General features: G+C 42.6%; 1 protein-coding gene across 1 annotated transcript; it reads left to right on the top strand.

Annotated features, from left to right (window-relative positions):
* Positions 1-952: 952 nt before the first annotated feature.
* Positions 953-17,358, top strand: LOC113031609 (uncharacterized). Its single transcript, XM_026183836.1, has 8 exons — positions 953-1,421; positions 8,535-8,661; positions 9,486-10,146; positions 10,351-10,474; positions 10,872-11,044; positions 13,653-13,790; positions 13,907-14,124; positions 15,424-17,358. Exons 1-8 carry the CDS (start codon positions 1,417-1,419, stop codon positions 16,579-16,581), a joined length of 2,604 nt encoding a protein of 867 aa, XP_026039621.1. The 5' UTR covers positions 953-1,416; the 3' UTR covers positions 16,582-17,358.
* The last annotated feature ends 10 nt before the right edge of the window (positions 17,359-17,368 follow it).

Consider the following 17,368-nt stretch of genomic DNA (forward strand, 5'->3'; position numbering starts at 1 on the left):
AATCATCCTTTTGGAGTTGCATTTGGTTAACTTTCTTCTGTTTGCTTTCTTTTAAATGCTCTGGTATTTTTTGTGAAGCACTTGTGATCTCTGTCTTGAAAGCTGCTAAATAAATATAATTTTACTTACTTAAAAATGTTTCTGCTTATCTCCTTGAAGAAAATATAATAAAACCATGTGACTGCAAACACAATAATAAACAAAAAAAAAGTTGAAATTGGGAATAAAAATGCAATAAATACAGGATGAACAGAAAAAAAATTTTTTTTAGCTAAATGTGTAAGATAGAGAGACTTTATTTGGGGCTTCGGGGGTCTCCACCACAGTCCTATGTAAGACCAGCGAGCCTCCTGCCAATCACTGAGCTGGCTTTTTTCACCAGCTCGTCCAGCTGCTTGGTGTTTTTGTCTGTCACGCCGCACCACCAACACACAGCAGTATAATAGAGAGCACTGCCCACCATAGTGTGACAAAATATATGCAGCATCTCAGCACACAGGCCAAAATGCTTATCACATTTATCTTAATAACCACAGTGTGACCCGTCCCATATGGAAAAGAAATAGTAAAAACTTATAAAAGACTTGCATAAGATTTCCTCATGAAAGTGGCCACTTTCTCATTACTTTCATATATTGTTTTAGTAAGTTTCCAAAACATACAAGTTTCATTTATATAATTTTTCAATGGATCTTATATCTGTTTTCACTCTTGTATGCTTTTCATGCAGGTTTCACACAAGCCACAAAACTTTAGATTTATATCTTTTCCATGTGGGGTGGTAGGTGCCTATTTCAATAGGACAGAGCGTAGGCATACAGTCAGTTAAAATGGGTTTAATGTTAATACAAAATCAAATGAAACATGTAACAGTAGTGTGTTGATAGGAGTCATGTGGGTAGTTCAGCTTCACCACTAGGGGGCTGTCTAACCAAATTGTGATATAGACTGTGTCGTAGAAGCAGCGGCAGGTTATGTTTACGTGCGTGGATGTGAGCCACGTTAAAATAAAGAAGCTTGCTCACTGCTACTGATGTTTTATTGAAAACACGTGGGACGTGGGAGACAGGATAAGTGCTGCGGGGAACCTGTTAAAATCAAAACATATGACCCACGTGAAAAGGGACGGAAACTCACGCTGAACCACGTGACGACTCTGCGTTCTGAGCGTCTGCTGACGCGGCTCTCGGTTCAGCGGCTCTAGCCTGTCTGGCAACTGCGGCTCACATGACCGCAGTCGGTGCTTCCTCACTGCGCTGAGGAGCCGTGCAGGGGCCGACTCCAAGCTCCAGCTCTACGGGAATAACAGCCCAGGGGAGCGGGGGGACAGCTGACATGAGCTGCTGTTAGTCGGTGAAGCTGTGAGCCGTTCTCTCAGATCCTAGATGTGTCCATGCTGCAGGCCGGGGATCCTGGATGGGGTGCGTGTTTTCTTTTATTAATGCCTGCTTTGTTAAAGGGAACATGCTCAGTGGAAGACACGTTGTATGTTGTTCGTTCATCTGCGTTTGTTTAATGATCCGCAGACTGCTCAGTCGTCAGGGCTGGAAGCGCCTCAGAAATAAATCCATCCACCCGCGCATGTTAGTTCCCGCTGTAGCGGTACGGGAGTGTCCGTGTCAGGGTGTGGGAGAAGCCAGAGGGCTGCAGGCCGGTGTTGTGCCAAAAAGTGATTGTCTGCCAAAAACTGATTTCCGGTATTTGCCAAAAACTGATTGCTCGTATTTAAACTGCTATAAGTAACTTGTTGGGCTATAATATGTGAAACATATGTCAAATGCATCCCTCATGGATGACATAAAGTCATCTTGAGCCACAAACAACATTCGTGTAACAAGGTAGAAGCCGCAATCAGTTTTTGGCAGTGACTTTTATATAACCTTTATTTATGCAGTTAAAAAAATCTCATTAACATTAAAAATGTCTTTTGTAAGAGTAAGTTGGCCAAGAGGACAGCAGACATGGCAGCAAATATTACAATATTTCTGTAAAAATATTTTAAGTGGGGATAAAGGACCGGATTGGTTATAATGTAAGTACAATAGCAGAGAGTTGTAAATATACTTGAAAAACAGATATTGTTTTAATTCTCTATATAACCCCTTTGTAAACCCTGTTCACCGAAGTCTATTTACGAACATACGTAAAGATATTACACATAAAAAATACACAGAAACACTGGAAATCAGTTTTTGGCAGACAATCACTTTTTGGCACAACACCTGTACTCGGCTATTTGCAGCACGTTGTACTGCACGCTACATGTGTGGTTTGTTACAGGTGCTGAGTGAGTGTAGATGATAGGATTACATGAGGTGCAAAATCAGTGAGTGAGACACGAAGCGTGGTCCTTTCTAGGGATGGACTGATCCGATATTACGTCTCGGTATCTGTCCGATAGTGACCTAAATTACTGGATCGGATATCGGAGAGAAATAAAAAAAAATATATGTAATCCGATTAAATTAAATATCACGAAAGCACCTCACAAAACTTGCGACATAACTCAGCTCATAACCTTAGCAGTCGGAGCAGTACACGTCACGTGATAGAGCGGCTGTGGCGCGAGACCTGTCAGAGCTCTGGTTGAGTATTTGTAGCCTCGCTACCAAACCAGCATTTCATCAGGAAGTGATCCCAGACAGAAGTAAAGCAAGTGAGTAAGTCCATCTCTGAATGTTAGTAAAGCATTCCTGCATTAAGCTTAACAACCATATATGGAGCGACTGCCTCTCTCCCTCCCTCTCTCTCCTGCTGCTACTTCAATCATGAAACTGATCAATGATCAGCTGATCTTGTTTGTTTTTGTCTCACTTTGCACCAGAAAGAAACCAGCGGCTGAACAACAGCAGCACGTTTAAGCTTGATCAGCTGTTGTTAGAATGTATTTAATACTTTCTACACCAGGATCTATTTCTACAGCTGACGGCTGTAACTGTGCAGGGGCGGATCTAGCAAAGTTTAGCCAGGGGGGCCGATAGGGCATTAACAGGGAAAAGGGGGCACAAAGACATACTTTTCTTTCTTATTCTCATTTAAAATGTCGAGCTTTTAATAAATTGAATGAATCTTAAACCAAAGTTTTAATCTGATGTAAAATGTATAGAAGTCCATTACTGTATATAGTAACTGTTAAGTCTAATATACCCTAGTAAGCTAGAGTACTTTTTCCTTTGGGAAGGCACCATCTGTGCAGTCTGCAGTTCTGTTGAAGAAAGATGTTGAAACTATTTCATTATTGTAGAAAAGTTATTGATTTCTGTGCATTTTTTTTTTTTTTTTTTTTTTTTTTTTTTTTTTTACATGTGCATTAAATTAAAGTTGATTACGTCGATTAAGCATCACAAGGTGGAGGGTGGGAGGGGGGGGGGCTCCCTATTATTTTTTTGCTAGGAGTTTGCAACCCTATTATTTAGGTTGTTTAATTTTTCTGCTAAGTACTCTTTAAAATACCAGAATAGGGAAGATGGTGCAGGGTTAAGTTTATTAGATTGATCAGCTTTGCTGATCAGTGGGTTTTTTTTGCATACAGGTATAACAGAATAGCTTTAGTGTTTGGTTGTTTTTTTAAACTTGTCTATGAACTTATACAAAATGCAGCAAGATATTTATAAAAAACAGTTTTATTGATTATAAAATGCACCATATTTGCATATCGGCAGATATGCAAATTTATGATATCTGTATCGGACATAAAAAGAAGTGGTATCGTGCCATCTCTAGTCCTTTCCACGGGGATTTTAGAGGAGTGCCCGGCGTTATTGCTGCTAATGAGAGAATTAATCACAGCATAATCACATGATGATTTAACTGCCTTAGGTTAGCTACCTCCATTATAAGAAACAAACTTGAGCCTAGGGTAATGGTTGTTGTAAATCTGTCTGAATGCATTTACAGTACAGCTAGGCTCTTGTGTTAAGCGAGGACAGAAGTATAGTGAGAGGTTACAGTAGTGGGGTTGGGAGATATTATTTGATTCATATTTCATAATTCCCACTGTAAGCTATTGAGTTTAAATTAATGTACTGACTTGGCAGTATCAATATGCTGTCTCTGAAAGCCTTTGAATTGAACAAAATGCTATAACCCACATAAAACGCTGGCAAAATAATGAAAGTCAGCTGAATGGAGCTTTGTTTATGCTCTGAGTCCTACTGTCCCTACAACCTCTTACCACATAGGTCTTTCGTATGCTCTCTCATAGCCTACCATATTTCCAGTTTCACCCGTTCATTAGAGCTTGTAAATATGTTGGCCGAGAGAAGGTGTGTGCACAGAACAGGACTAGATATAGAAACATACTGCAGATAGCCCAGAAGGAGACAGACATCTGCTGCTAGGATTATTTACATTTGAAATCATTGTCAAACTTGACTTGAGTCAGGTCTCAAGCTGCAAGTCAGTGAACAACAACAGCATGCTGGCCTGGTTCCTCTGGTCCCTGCACTACAAAGCAGGCTGAACATACAGTGGGGCAAAAAAGTATTTAGTCAGCCACCGATTGTGCAAGTTCCCCCACTTAAAATGATGACAGAGGTCAGTAATTTGCACCAGAGGTACACTTCAACTGTGAGAGACAGAATGTGAAAAAAAAATCCATGAATCCACATGGTAGGATTTGTAAAGAATTTATTGGTAAATCAGGGTGGAAAATAAGTATTTGGTCACCTCAAACAAGGAAAATCTCTGGCTCTCACAGACCTGTAACGTCTTCTGTAAGAAGCTTTTCTGTCCCCCACTCGTTACCTGTATGAATGGCACCTGTTTGAACTCATCATCTGTATAAAAGACACCTGTCCACAGCCTCAAACAGTCAGACTCCAAACTCCGCCATGGCCAAGACCAAAGAGCTTTCGAAGGACACCAGGAAAAGTATTGTAGACCTGCACCAGACTGGGAAGAGTGAATCTACAATAGGCAAGCAGCTTGGTGTGAAAAAATCAACTGTGGGAGCAATCATCAGAAAATGGAAGACATACAAGACCACTGATAATCTCCCTCCATCTGGGGCTCCACGCAAGATCTCATCCCGTGGGGTCAAAATGATCATGAGAACGGTGAGCAAAGATCCCAGAACCACACGGGGGGACCTGGTGAATGACCTGCAGAGAGCTGGGACCAAAGTAACAAAGGTCACCATCAGTAACACACTACAACGGCAGGGAATCAAATCCCGCAGTGCCAGACGTGTTCCGCTGCTGAAGCCAGTGCATGTCCAGGCCCGTCTGAAGTTTGCCAGAGAGCACATGGATGATACAGCAGAGGATTGGGAGAATGTCATGTGGTCAGATGAAACCAAAGTAGAACTTTTTGGTATAAACTCAACTCGTCGTGTTTGGAGGAAGAAGAATACTGAGTTGCATCCCAAGAACACCATACCTACTGTGAAGCATGGGGGTGGAAACATCATGCTATGGGGCTGTTTTTCTGCCAAGGGGACAGGACGACTGATCCGTGTTAAGGACAGAATGAATGGGGCCATGTATCGTGAGATTTTGAGCCAAAACCTCCTTCCATCAGTGAGAACTTTGAAGATGAAACGAGGCTGGGTCTTCCAACATGACAATGATCCAAAACACACCGCCCGGGCAACAAAGGAGTGGCTCCGTAAGAAGCATTTGAAAGTCCTGGAGTGGCCTAGCCAGTCTCCAGACCTCAACCCCATAGAAAATCTGTGGCGGGAGTTGAAAGTCCGTGTTGCTCGGCGACAGCCCCAAAACATCACTGCTCTCGAGAAGATCTGCATGGAGGAATGGGCCAAAATACCAGCTACTGTGTGTGCAAACCTGGTAAAGACCTATAGTAAACGTTTGACCTCTGTTATTGCCAACAAAGGTTATGTTACAAAGTATTGAGTTGTATTTTGTTATTGACCAAATACTTATTTTCCACCCTGATTTACGAATAAATTCTTTACAAATCCTACCATGTGGATTCATGGATTTTTTTTCACATTCTGTCTCTCACAGTTGAAGTGTACCTCTGGTGCAAATTACTGACCTCTGTCATCATGTTAGGTGGGGGAACTTGCACAATCGGTGGCTGACTAAATACTTTTTTGCCCCACTGTAGCCAGGATAGCTTTCCTCTATCTGGCTTCACTTTGCTGACACTGACAATCAGGATATGTGGTCCAAGAGTTTATCAGCTCGATAGCTTGAGCCACGTTTTCCAAACCAGTCATGAGGATGGCAGATTTGACCAGTCACATACATGGTCTAACCCTGCAAATTAACTGGTTTTACAAAGGAAGTTAAAATTGTGATATTATAAAAATATGAACTACTGAAAGTAACACAGCTGCTGCAGTTCATCAATATAAGCATTTTTAACAGCAAATGGACCACACAGTAATAAAGTGCTGTATCAACATGTGTGTGCTTTAAGCACTTTGGTCAGTACCCCCATAGCTCCTGTTTTTATTCAGCCATAATGGCTCCTGTGTGGCTGCTTGCAGGTCCGTTTGATGCTCGCCTCTCCGTGTTTAACCAATCTGCTGCTCCCTGTGCTCTCATCTGTCCTGGTTATATGAAGAATGTAATCAGCACGTGTCAATCAAACTCCATCCAGATCTATAGTTTTTGATGTGATTATTTAAGCCATGCTATGTATTAACTTATTTTATATTCTGACTCGACCAATTATTCAACCAGACTGCAGAAAAGCTAATTAACGTGGCTCAGTCTGTTGCTGTTTATTCCTACTGAATTGACTGGATAACTGTGGGTCTGATTATTGGGGGGGTCATAACCCCCCTAACCCCCTAGAAATTACGCGCATCTGAGACAGTATACTTCTTTTATGAGGTTTTAGTACTGGGGTACAGTTGGATTTTGCATCAATAACCGGAGCTCTTTTAGATCACGAGGGTTTGAGAGCATCCTCCTGTAACCATGGTTACTTCCTGTCAGAAGTAGGCCATGTGAGAGGAAAAACGGAGAGCGACCGTCCTGCAGCCTGACAACGCTCTGAGCAGCTGCACGATTTCATGTTTACAGCCTGTCACCCTGATGTTTATAATAACGTCATCATGAATTATAAATTGTCAATGTGACCTACACGAGAAAACGGACGTGTGACAATTAGGGTAGTTATCATGATTAGGATGGCTTGATCAGACAGAGATGGTCTTGTCTAGAGGTGGGAATCACCATACATCCCATGATACGATATTATTGCAATTTTTTTAAAATATTTTGCGATATTCAGATTCTGTACATAAAGGTAAACTTTATCAATATTCATTTTATCTAATATCAAAGTCTCACACTCAGTCTTTCTCTCATCTCAGTCAGTTTTATTGTTGACAAACTGAACGGTTTGTATTACAGTCTAGTCCAGCTTAACTGAATGCAACCATCTGGTACAATTACAGCTATTCTGAACTATGCAATTTATGAAAACTATGCGGCCCCTTCAGCAACTAAAGAATTTGAAAGTAAATTAAAACAAAATATAATTTTACATTAAATAAAATTTTTTGTAACAAAATATCGATTTCTACTGTCCCTGTATCGATACATTATTAGCAAACAAAATATCACGATACTACACAGTATCGATTTTTCCCTCACCCCTAGTCTTGTCTTGGTCTCGCTGTCTCAGATCGACATAGTGGTCGGGAGATTTGGAGTCAACAGTATCCATGACACACACCGTAACGTTCGATAATGTGTCATGTGCCAAAGCATCAGCTCTAAGAGCCGTGCTTACAGAGTGCTTAGTAGTGAATCAGAAGAGTCGACTCCCCTTGAGCGAGAGCCGCTCCTCACCTAATTTCCTTTGGCTGCTCAGCTCTCACACAGCGGCTCAGCTATGCTCCAATCCCTCCATATTGTGGCCAATCACATGTGAGGATATAGGATAATATCATTGTGCGAAAAACAGAGAGGGTGATGGACGCAACAGAAAAGTGAAGCGTTCGTCCGTCCTCTCAGTAAGTGAGTGAGACAGCGGTGAGGAGGGCTGTGCATCGCAAAAACACATAAATATGCCTGAGACCTGTAAACGAAGCAGCATCTGGCTGCAGTTTAAAGACTTTTGTCTCGGTCTTGGTCTCGTCTCGACTTTGTCTTGGTCTTGATACCCTCTGGTCTTGGTATTGTCTTTGTCTTGGTTTAGGACTACAAGTCTAGATCTCAGCACAACTTCATGTCTATTGAAGAATTGTCTGTTTCCGTGGCAGTTGCATGTCTTCTTCCACGCAATCTGCACTTGGAATTGTATTTGAACCAGGCTGTCTAATTTATCCTAATTAAATCTTTTCCCCTCAGGTATTGAAGAGTAATCAGTGCACTGGCTCACCTGTGTCATCAGATAGACGCAGTGCTGCTGTGTCTCCAGTGACATTCACTGCTCCTTTAGACGACTGTTTCTTGACTAGCTGGTGGTTTTGCACACCATGAGTGACTCTGTGCCACATAATGGACTGATTTTAAAATTACTTGAAGTCATATTGAATAGTGTGACTCTCTACTGCAGCCCTGTCCAATGGCTTTTTTTAATTGGAGCATTTCGTAATTCTTCTCATCTAGAAAGAAGCAGACGAATGTTTATTCCAGCCCCTGCAGTGAAAACATAGCACAGGCAAAACACAGAGACTCTCTGCTGGGCAACATGAGTACAGACAGACCCAAGCGGAACGTCATCAGAAAAAGATATGTAAGTAAACTGTCTTTCCTCTTTAAAGTGTACGTGGCCTGTTCCTGATTACTTTTTTGTTTCAGATCATAAAAGAAATTTTAATATCAGACAAAGATAATATAAGTAAATCCAAAATGCAGTTTTTAAATAATAATTAGATTTATTAACGGAGGAAAAAGTCATTGCACCTGAAACCTAAACATTGGTTGTGCCAGCAGCAAGAACTGCAGTCAGGTCTGAGGCAAGTAGTCTTTTCACTTGGCTGTGGAAGGATTTGGCTCTCTTCATTGGAGGGCTTTTTCGGCATGAACAGCCTGTTTAAGGTCATACCAAAGCATCTCAATTTGATTTAAGTCTGAACCTGACTGGGCCACTTTCTGAGCCTTTCAGAGGTAGACTTGCAGCAGATGGCCCCGCCCCTCCCTGAGCCTGGTTCTGCAGGAGGTTTCTTCCTGTTAAAAGGGAGTTTTTCCTTCCCACTGTCGCCAAAGAGCTGCTCATATGATTGTTGGGTTTTTCTCTGTGTCTATATCATTGTAGGGTCGACCTTACAGTATAAAGCACCTTGAGGTGACTGTTGTTGTGATTTGGCGCTGTGTAAATAACATTGAAGTGAAAAGTGTATTTGAGTAAATCCCCACATAACTCAGTTTCAGACTAGTCAAAGAAGTCACAGCTGGCAGAATGTTCCCCACAGGCCAAGTATGTTTCAGATTTCAGGATGAAACATTTCACTTGTACCTGTAACATCAATACGTTTTAGTAAACAGATAAAATAAAAATTGTGTTGATGCCCCAAAATCCGTGGAACTAAAGGTGAAGACACTGTTTTTGTGGTGCAGGACATCAGTGACGGGATGCCGTGGTGTGAAGAACGTCTGGTCCGCAAAGTTCTCTTCCTTTCTCTCAGGGAATACAGAGACAAACACCGTGCTGCACACACTCACTCACACATACACAAGTGTCCACATGCTCTGCAAAAGACACTGACAAAACCTAATGCACACAAGAAAACACAAGCAAGAAAAAACATGCACACACAACAGCAAAGACTCACATGCAAACAGCTAAATACATACACACAGGCGAACACACGTACTGCACAAAACCTGCACGTTTCAAAGCGCCTGCACGCTGAACACACAAACAAACGGCAGACAGCTCACTTGAATTGGGTCTCGCACTCTCCAGAAAGTAAATGTACTCGGATACTACGGAACACACAAACTCAGATGAAATTGTGTAAAAGGAAAGTTGCACACACTCGGCAGCGTACTTGCACGGACCAGAAGACGTCTTCTACCAGGACACTACGCTCAAATAAAACACAAAACACGCTGTCGCTGCAGAACTCAAAATACCCCAAACCTGCAAAACGCACAGACACTGCTCAACACACACACTCACTGAACAACATGTGCAGATCTAAAAACACAAAGATGCCACTGAGAGCTGCTCTCTCAGCCAGGACTCTGAGGTCGCACACCCCAACAAGTGTCTGTGGTGAGTAACACAACAAGCGTGCATGTGTGTCTAATGTTGTTTTTGGGGTTATTTGGAGGCTCCCTGGAAGTAAACAGCGTTTTGGTCCCAAACTTTAGCCACGAGCAGATTGTCTGTGTCATCACGTGTTATTACTTTGATTGTCATGACACTGTAGGTTGAGGTCAGTTCTCACACAGCTGGGCTTGTGCCTGTTCTCTTCAGGCTCTGTAGTTAACACTGCGATCAAGCGTCGGGCAGCTGGTCCAAACTGGAGCTGGTCCTTACAGACGCAACAACGCCATCCTACCAGCAGTCGTGGTGATGAAGATGATTGTGCCAAAAACAGGTAGGCACCAGTGTGTTTTTGTGTGTGTTGTGATTATGCTTCTCAAACTTGTGATGTTCCAACATCAGAAGCTGATTTTTAAACAAAAATCACATCCCAAGAGGTTCGAATAGATTTTAATAAACACAGTGATGCTGTATCACTCACTGAACGCGAGTTGGTGCAACAGATGAATATTTATACTTTGTGATTTGCTCCATCTGTGTACAACAGCACAACAGTTTCTAAAACGAATCCTGTCATTGCGTTTCATCAAGAAAATGAAATTCACTTTGAGACTAAATTCATTTAAAGTCTCTGTCGTCACTGAACTGTGGCTTACTAGAGATTAGGATTAAATGTTTGTTGCATTATTAATAAATGCACTTGTTTGGTTTGACTTGATGTATGTATGCAGACCTCGGCTGCACGCACAGAGAAAGTTTGCTCAGTCCCCACCCAGCTCTCCAGGACCATTGGTGCTGATGAGGTCTGCACAGAATACCCACTCCCACAGCCTGGCTGTAGTCACCTGTCTGACCAAACGTCGCCCTAAGACTGAGGACTTTTTGTCTTTTCTCTGTTTAAGAGGTAAGCTGAAAACACGGAAGCTGCTCTCACGTGACCAGGCTGTGCACAGGGGTGGCTGTAGCTGAGGATGTTATCTACTCATTGGACGATGGGTCGTTCGAACTCCCAGCAGGATATTTGTCTCTGTGTCATCCACGTTGGTTTTTTCTGTGGTTTCCAAGCCTTTGATGTTGCTGAGCTGGCCAGGATTCACCTTTTTGAGAATGTAGACCTGACTGCTCCTAAGCTCTTTGGTAACTCTGATGGGTTTATTTTGGTCTTACAGCCGAATGCACAAAGATCCCTTTGGCCTCATTTACAATGAAAGCTGTAAATACCATTCGAATCAGCGTATCATATCATATGATGTCATATCGATTTTTTTTAAACCCACTGAATTAAATCTGAAAGTCTGCACTTCAGGCAAATATCGACAAAAATACTTTCTTTGTCTAACTAACTTTGGACATAATTGTGAGCATACGGAGATTAGGAAGAAAGACTGCAGCCTGAGAGAGATCTAGTTATCTATCCGTCCGTCCGTCTGTCCCTTCCCTCATTTCTCGATCCCTGCCTATTTCCTCTCTAATCAGGAGTCCCACTGTGGACAATCTTCACTGGTGTTTAAACAATGACCCCTTTTGGATGCAACCCCCTGTGTAGCCAGACAAAATGTAAAACCTCATAACCTTGGATGCACTCCAAGCAACCTGAACCTGCAAGGAAAATAAAGTCTAGGCTCATTTGTCACGTGAAACTCAACACAATTTTTTCATTTAAATCATTTATCCATAAATCTGTAGGGTCAAATATAACTTCTGTTGTTTCACCAGTTCCCTGTTCTGCAGCATTTGGCTGTCAGAAATGTGCACTTTTGATGACTTTTGGGTCATCTAGATGTTTCCTAGGTGGCATATTGATTGTGGACCAGGAATATCAAACATCGGCCCGGCTAGGGCTCCAATCTGGCCCATTGGACTTTTTTGTGGAGGGGTATTTCAGCTTTGGACTTTTATCTGTAATTTTAAAAGTTTTGTTGACTGATAAAAACTCTTACATGGCTACTCACAACACATCAAAGTAATTTGATTATAGATTTCTGTGATTTTACACATTTATTTCTTTAAGTTTAAGCCCAAAGGGTTATGCTGAATGAATGAAGCATTTGTTTATAATGTAGAAAGACTGACACAACTGAACTTAGTTTCACTGGTCCGGTTCAAATAAGATGGGCTGTGTGTGGTAATTGTATCTGTTGACATTCCCTCTGTGAACCCTCCTGCATTAGCTTAAGCCATCAACAAAGAGTGTAACCTCATTTTTTTGTCAGTGGCGCCAAATAAATCAGTGCAAGGGAGTATAGCTGCTTCTAGGCAAGGATTGCCATTTTCCCCTCGTTTGGGCCGGGCCTTGTGATTACAGCATGAATGTTTGATACTTCTTACACACATTACACATTAATCACATAAATATTGTATATTATTCATATAATCGTAGCACGGTGGCACGGTGGTTAGCACTGTTGCCGCACAGCAAGAAGGTCCTGAGTTCAATTCCACCATCAGGCCGGCGTCTTTCTGTGTGGAGTTTGCATGTTCTCCCCGTGTTTGCGTGGGTTCTCTCCGGGTACTCCGGCTTCCTCCCACCGTCCAAAGACATGCAGCTTATGGGGATAGGTTAATTGGAAAATCCAAATTGCCACTATGTGTGACTGTGAGTGTGAATGGTTGTCTGTCCCTGTGTGTTGGCCCTGCGACAGACTGGCGACCTGTCCAGGGTGTACCCCGCCTCTCGCCCTATGACAGCTGGGATAGGCTCCAGCGCCCCCCGCGACCCTGAAAAGGATAAGCGGAAGTGAATGGATGGATTATTCATATAATCATCATATAAATAATACGCAGATATGTTACTTGAATAATTACCATCATGAGAGAAAGTGAGGAAAAAACTGAGACTATTCACTCATATCAGCAGAGAGGGCACACGGCCTGTTTTCAGCTCTCTGTCTGCTTACTCGTCTTTTTCCACACTTTTAACAGAAAAATGTGCTACTCACATAATTCACCACCGTACAGAATATATTCTGATTTATTGCGAGCAACACAACCTGATGTTGTTGCAGTTGTAGTCATTTCCAGCCTGTCCTTGTTTGTCCTGCCTTTGCCGCTCCTCTGAGTTCCCTGTTTGACATAAAAAAATGGATGCAGGAAATGAAATTGTTTTAAAAGTTTTATCCGGCCTGTACAGCTCATCTACTAACTGGAGGGTTGATGGTGCGATCCCTGGCTGCTCCGGCCTGCATGCCAAATATCCTCGGGCAAGACATTAACCCTAAGTTTCCCTCTATTCATGCACATGTTGAGCATGAGTGCTGGAGGAGGTGTGGGTTACATTGTGTTGCTAAAGCTGTTAGTGGAACATCAGTCGACAGTTAAGTATAACAGTGAAGTTAGCTGGTAGCAGCTAGGTTGTTTGGACTGTGTTGATAGCAGAGTCAGGCTGCACAGTGTTTCTCAGAGCATCTTTAAACTGTTTTGGTGAAGTAACTCTGTGAGAGACTACGGAGATTAAAAATAAAAAAGGGACATGCCACGCACACTTGATGATGCCATTTCCTCTTTCACTTCAGGTTCAGCAGCATTACCGCGCAACATGGCATTCTTAACAAGTAAGCGAGACAGGGAGCCAGGTGACAGTCAGCGTTTGCCTTCCTGTCACAAGGCTCCAGCTGAGGAGAAGAAAATCAGGATGTTATGTAGAAAAACAGGTACTCGCCTGCTGGGAATGTTTTTGTAAACTTCTGCATCTTTCTTTGCAAGTGTATTATTCCTCCTTAAACTCTAGCTGCTATTTGAAATGATAGTTTCTGTGCCTGTCCTGCAGTGCACAGTGACTCCAGGTCACTGAAGAGGAGGCCTGCCAGCCCTGCTGTGCTCAGATCCACCTGCCCTTTAACAGCTCGAGCACAGAAAAGGATGGACAGCGATGAAAGAGAAGGGAAGCAACAGAAGAAGGGAGTGGAGGGGGACAGGCGAGAGGGCGCTCAGATACACCTCCTGAGACCTCGCCAGCACTTACTTCATGTCAAGAGGGCTAACAAGGTCTGGTCATGCTTTACTACACGTTTGCTTGTGTGAAAAGTGTGCTGTTGTATCATCGGTATGGAAACCAAACACTAATAAACATACAGGTCCTTTTAACACCCGGGGTTGTTCCTTTTGGACTTTGTCAACAGTTTTTTACTAAGTTCGATGAGAAGAGTAAAAGGTCTTGGACACATTGTCAGTGGCACCTGATGGTGGCTGAAGAGGGCCACTGACTGGAGTGTGTGTGGATTAATAAAGCTGCTCTTTGACAGTCACAGCGCTGCTGTCAATGCTGCCAAACAGCTGAAACAGTCACAGTGACATTTAACCTGACATGTGCAATATTGAATACAAATGCATAGAGAGCTGTCGCCTCTCTGACATCTAGAGCTAAAGTTAAAGTTGCTGGTAAGTGATACAAACAGTCCAAACACTGGGTCTGCAGATATGAATCAGCTTTAGTGTACACAAATGATGGATTCTGGTTTGTTGTTATCATACACCAACATAGCATTATTTTATTTTGGTGTTGTGTGTTTGTATATTTTTGCTACAGCTTATATGTCAAAGGAAATCTGAGTATTTCTTCACCCGTGTGTGTGTGCACCCCTTGTGCATTTGAGATTAGCATTTGTTAAAAAAGAAAATCCCCAAGACAGACTGTGGGGGTTTGGAGGGTCCTCCCCCCAATGTCATACATGTTAAATAATTCTCCCCGGATGCTCTGATTTCCTCCCACAATCCAAGGACATCAGTGTTAGTTTGATGGAATTACGATCACTAATTAATGTAAATCGTCGATCGGATGCAAGTTTTACTCCATGGGTTAGTCCTCCGATGGACGTGGGAACTATCTGTTGTGTACCCCCCCATAGTTGGCTATAGTTGGATCAGCACTAAAAATAAATGGACAGAGAAACAGGAGCAGTGGTGACACCTCCTTCCATCATCTTATACACAGATCTCAGAAACAAAAAACAGTCCAGAAAGTGACTAAAACCTTTAGAAATTTAAGTTGTGATCAGACTGAAAGCCTCTCACCTTGTCTGTGTGTGTGAACGTATTTAGTTTCAATCTCTGGGCTATGTCATCACGGCTCAGTGATGCCAACGCTAAAGTCATGTGATGGTGGCGTTGTTCCTCTGGATGCGTCGTTGACTTCATATGTTGCCAAATGCATTTAAACAAAAATTGCATGGTTACTGTGAAACCAAAACATCTAAGCATCATAAACCAGGGTGATGCTAACTTCAGGCCTACAAAAATGATTATCCACAGAAGTATGCAGACTATCACAATTTCTCTCTGTTGCAGGTTGCCATGGTTACTAAAATCTCTGAGCAAAGAACCTCCTGTGTAGCGTCAGTCATTCCTTTAACGCCGAGAACTGGTGTTGGTAACAAACAAGGCACAAGGCCAAGCAATACATACAAATCAAGGCGCCATCCCCAAAGCAGAGCCCAGGAAAGCAGCAACAAGTACCACCCCCTACATCACAACCACCGTCGGGCTAACAATCAGCACCTTCGCCACCCAACGCTTTCTAAATACTATAGCATCCACACAACCTTCAGTATTCTCCACAATTCAGGAAGAAATTCATGCCAAACTCCATGTTTAAATAAACGTTCAGTGTCTAGACGGCTGAATGAGAACCCTGTGGTCCTGAGGTTATCCAGACGGAGGAGAGGCCTTCCACCAGACACCAGCCCTGTCCTTCCGAATCGGGTTCCCTTGGACAAAAACTCATCAAATGAGTGCCAGACATCTCAGGACAAAGATGCTCGTGTCTCACAGGAGAGTGATATTTACGAGATTCAGCAGAAAGGGGACAATGTTAGAGAGGATTATGTGAACATGTGTAAACACTCTGGTAACCACGATGTGAAAGCTGTAGGAAAAAGATACGGGCATGTTGGAGATGTGAAACTTGAGAGGGGAAAGGGAAATATAGAAAAGCTGCCTGTGGCAAGCACAGCTGCTCTGGAGGCCTCTGATCAAAGGGAAAGCCTCACTAATGTCAGCACTAGCTATAACCTCATGCCTGCTGGTGAGGTTGTATGGAAACACCTGAGAGAGAAAACACTCCAAAAACATCAGAACTCTACAATCTTAAAGCCACCTGCCAGGGCTAATGAGTCCAGGGCTGCTGCTAGGACTAGTGTAACTAAAGCTGCTATTAACTCAGTGACATCTGACCCACCAGCCAATTCTTTTTCCAGGCACAGTGCCAAGGGTACTGATAACAGCAAGAAAATTAAGAAGAGTAGTTTACGAGCCGGCACCAACATAGCCCATGAATCCAAAAGTGCTACAAAACAGTCTTCAATGAGCACCACGAAGGACACATGCAAGGATGGTGCACTTACCATCAGTTACTGTAGCACTTCCAAAGAGGGGCTTCTCCAGGCCAAGCCTACTACCTCAGCCATCAAGACCAGGTTCAGCTCTAGAATCCTTCTAAAGCACTGATTTTTAAACAGTATCCAAACATGAATACACTCACTGTTATGTAACTAAGATTTTATGATGACAAGTACAGAAATGTTTTTAAAAGCTTTTATTGTGTTGAATAGTGGCAGAGCATGATGATGGGTTTCCTGTCAGACAGTACATGTCCTGTACTGGTGTCATTGTTGAAGATAAAATAAACTGGAAGTCATGATACTGGCTGATGCACTATAACGTGGACTGTATGATGCAGAAGTGATAAAGCTTAAAAGCTGCTAGCTTTCAGTTTTTTCATTGTTTGCTTTTTGTCTGTTTATTTTCTTCTTGCTTGCTATTTCTCTTACTGTATCTTGGAAAAAAAATAAAAGTATGGGGGGGGGCACCTTTTAGCACATTATGGTAAATGGACTACTCAGTGTGAGCTGTCAAAGCACTTTTTCTACACGTTTCATTCACTCATTCACGCACAATGCGTTTATCTGTCTAAAGTGCATTTACATAACAATCGCACACACTTTGATGGGAGATCCATGAGCGGACCTCGGGGTTCATTATCTGCTTGAAGGATTCTGTGACACATGGACAGCTGGAGCCAGGCATCAAGCCGCCGACCTGGTAGAGCACCAGCTCTGCCTCGGAGCCGCGGCCACCACGAGGTCAACATTTTGTTTGAACAGCTACAGTAGTTGGTCTCCTCGGCTCCCAGCTGCCCTCGGGCTTCTGTCCTAACATTTCTGAAACGTGTTGCTAACTTGAAATTTATGTATTCAAAATAATAAAAACAGTTTTAAAATTGAAGCTTTAACAT

Source organism: Astatotilapia calliptera, chromosome 11 (assembly GCF_900246225.1).
Source record: "Astatotilapia calliptera chromosome 11, fAstCal1.2, whole genome shotgun sequence".
In the NCBI taxonomy this organism is placed as follows: domain Eukaryota; kingdom Metazoa; phylum Chordata; class Actinopteri; order Cichliformes; family Cichlidae; genus Astatotilapia; species Astatotilapia calliptera.

Excerpts from the sequence above, each read along its gene's own strand:
- LOC113031609 (XM_026183836.1), top strand. Across the intron at positions 10,147-10,350 it reads CACCCCAACAAGTGTCTGTG|GCTCTGTAGTTAACACTGCG; the intron begins GTGAGTAACACA and ends TGTTCTCTTCAG. Across the intron at positions 11,045-13,652 it reads GTCTTTTCTCTGTTTAAGAG|GTTCAGCAGCATTACCGCGC; the intron begins GTAAGCTGAAAA and ends CTTTCACTTCAG.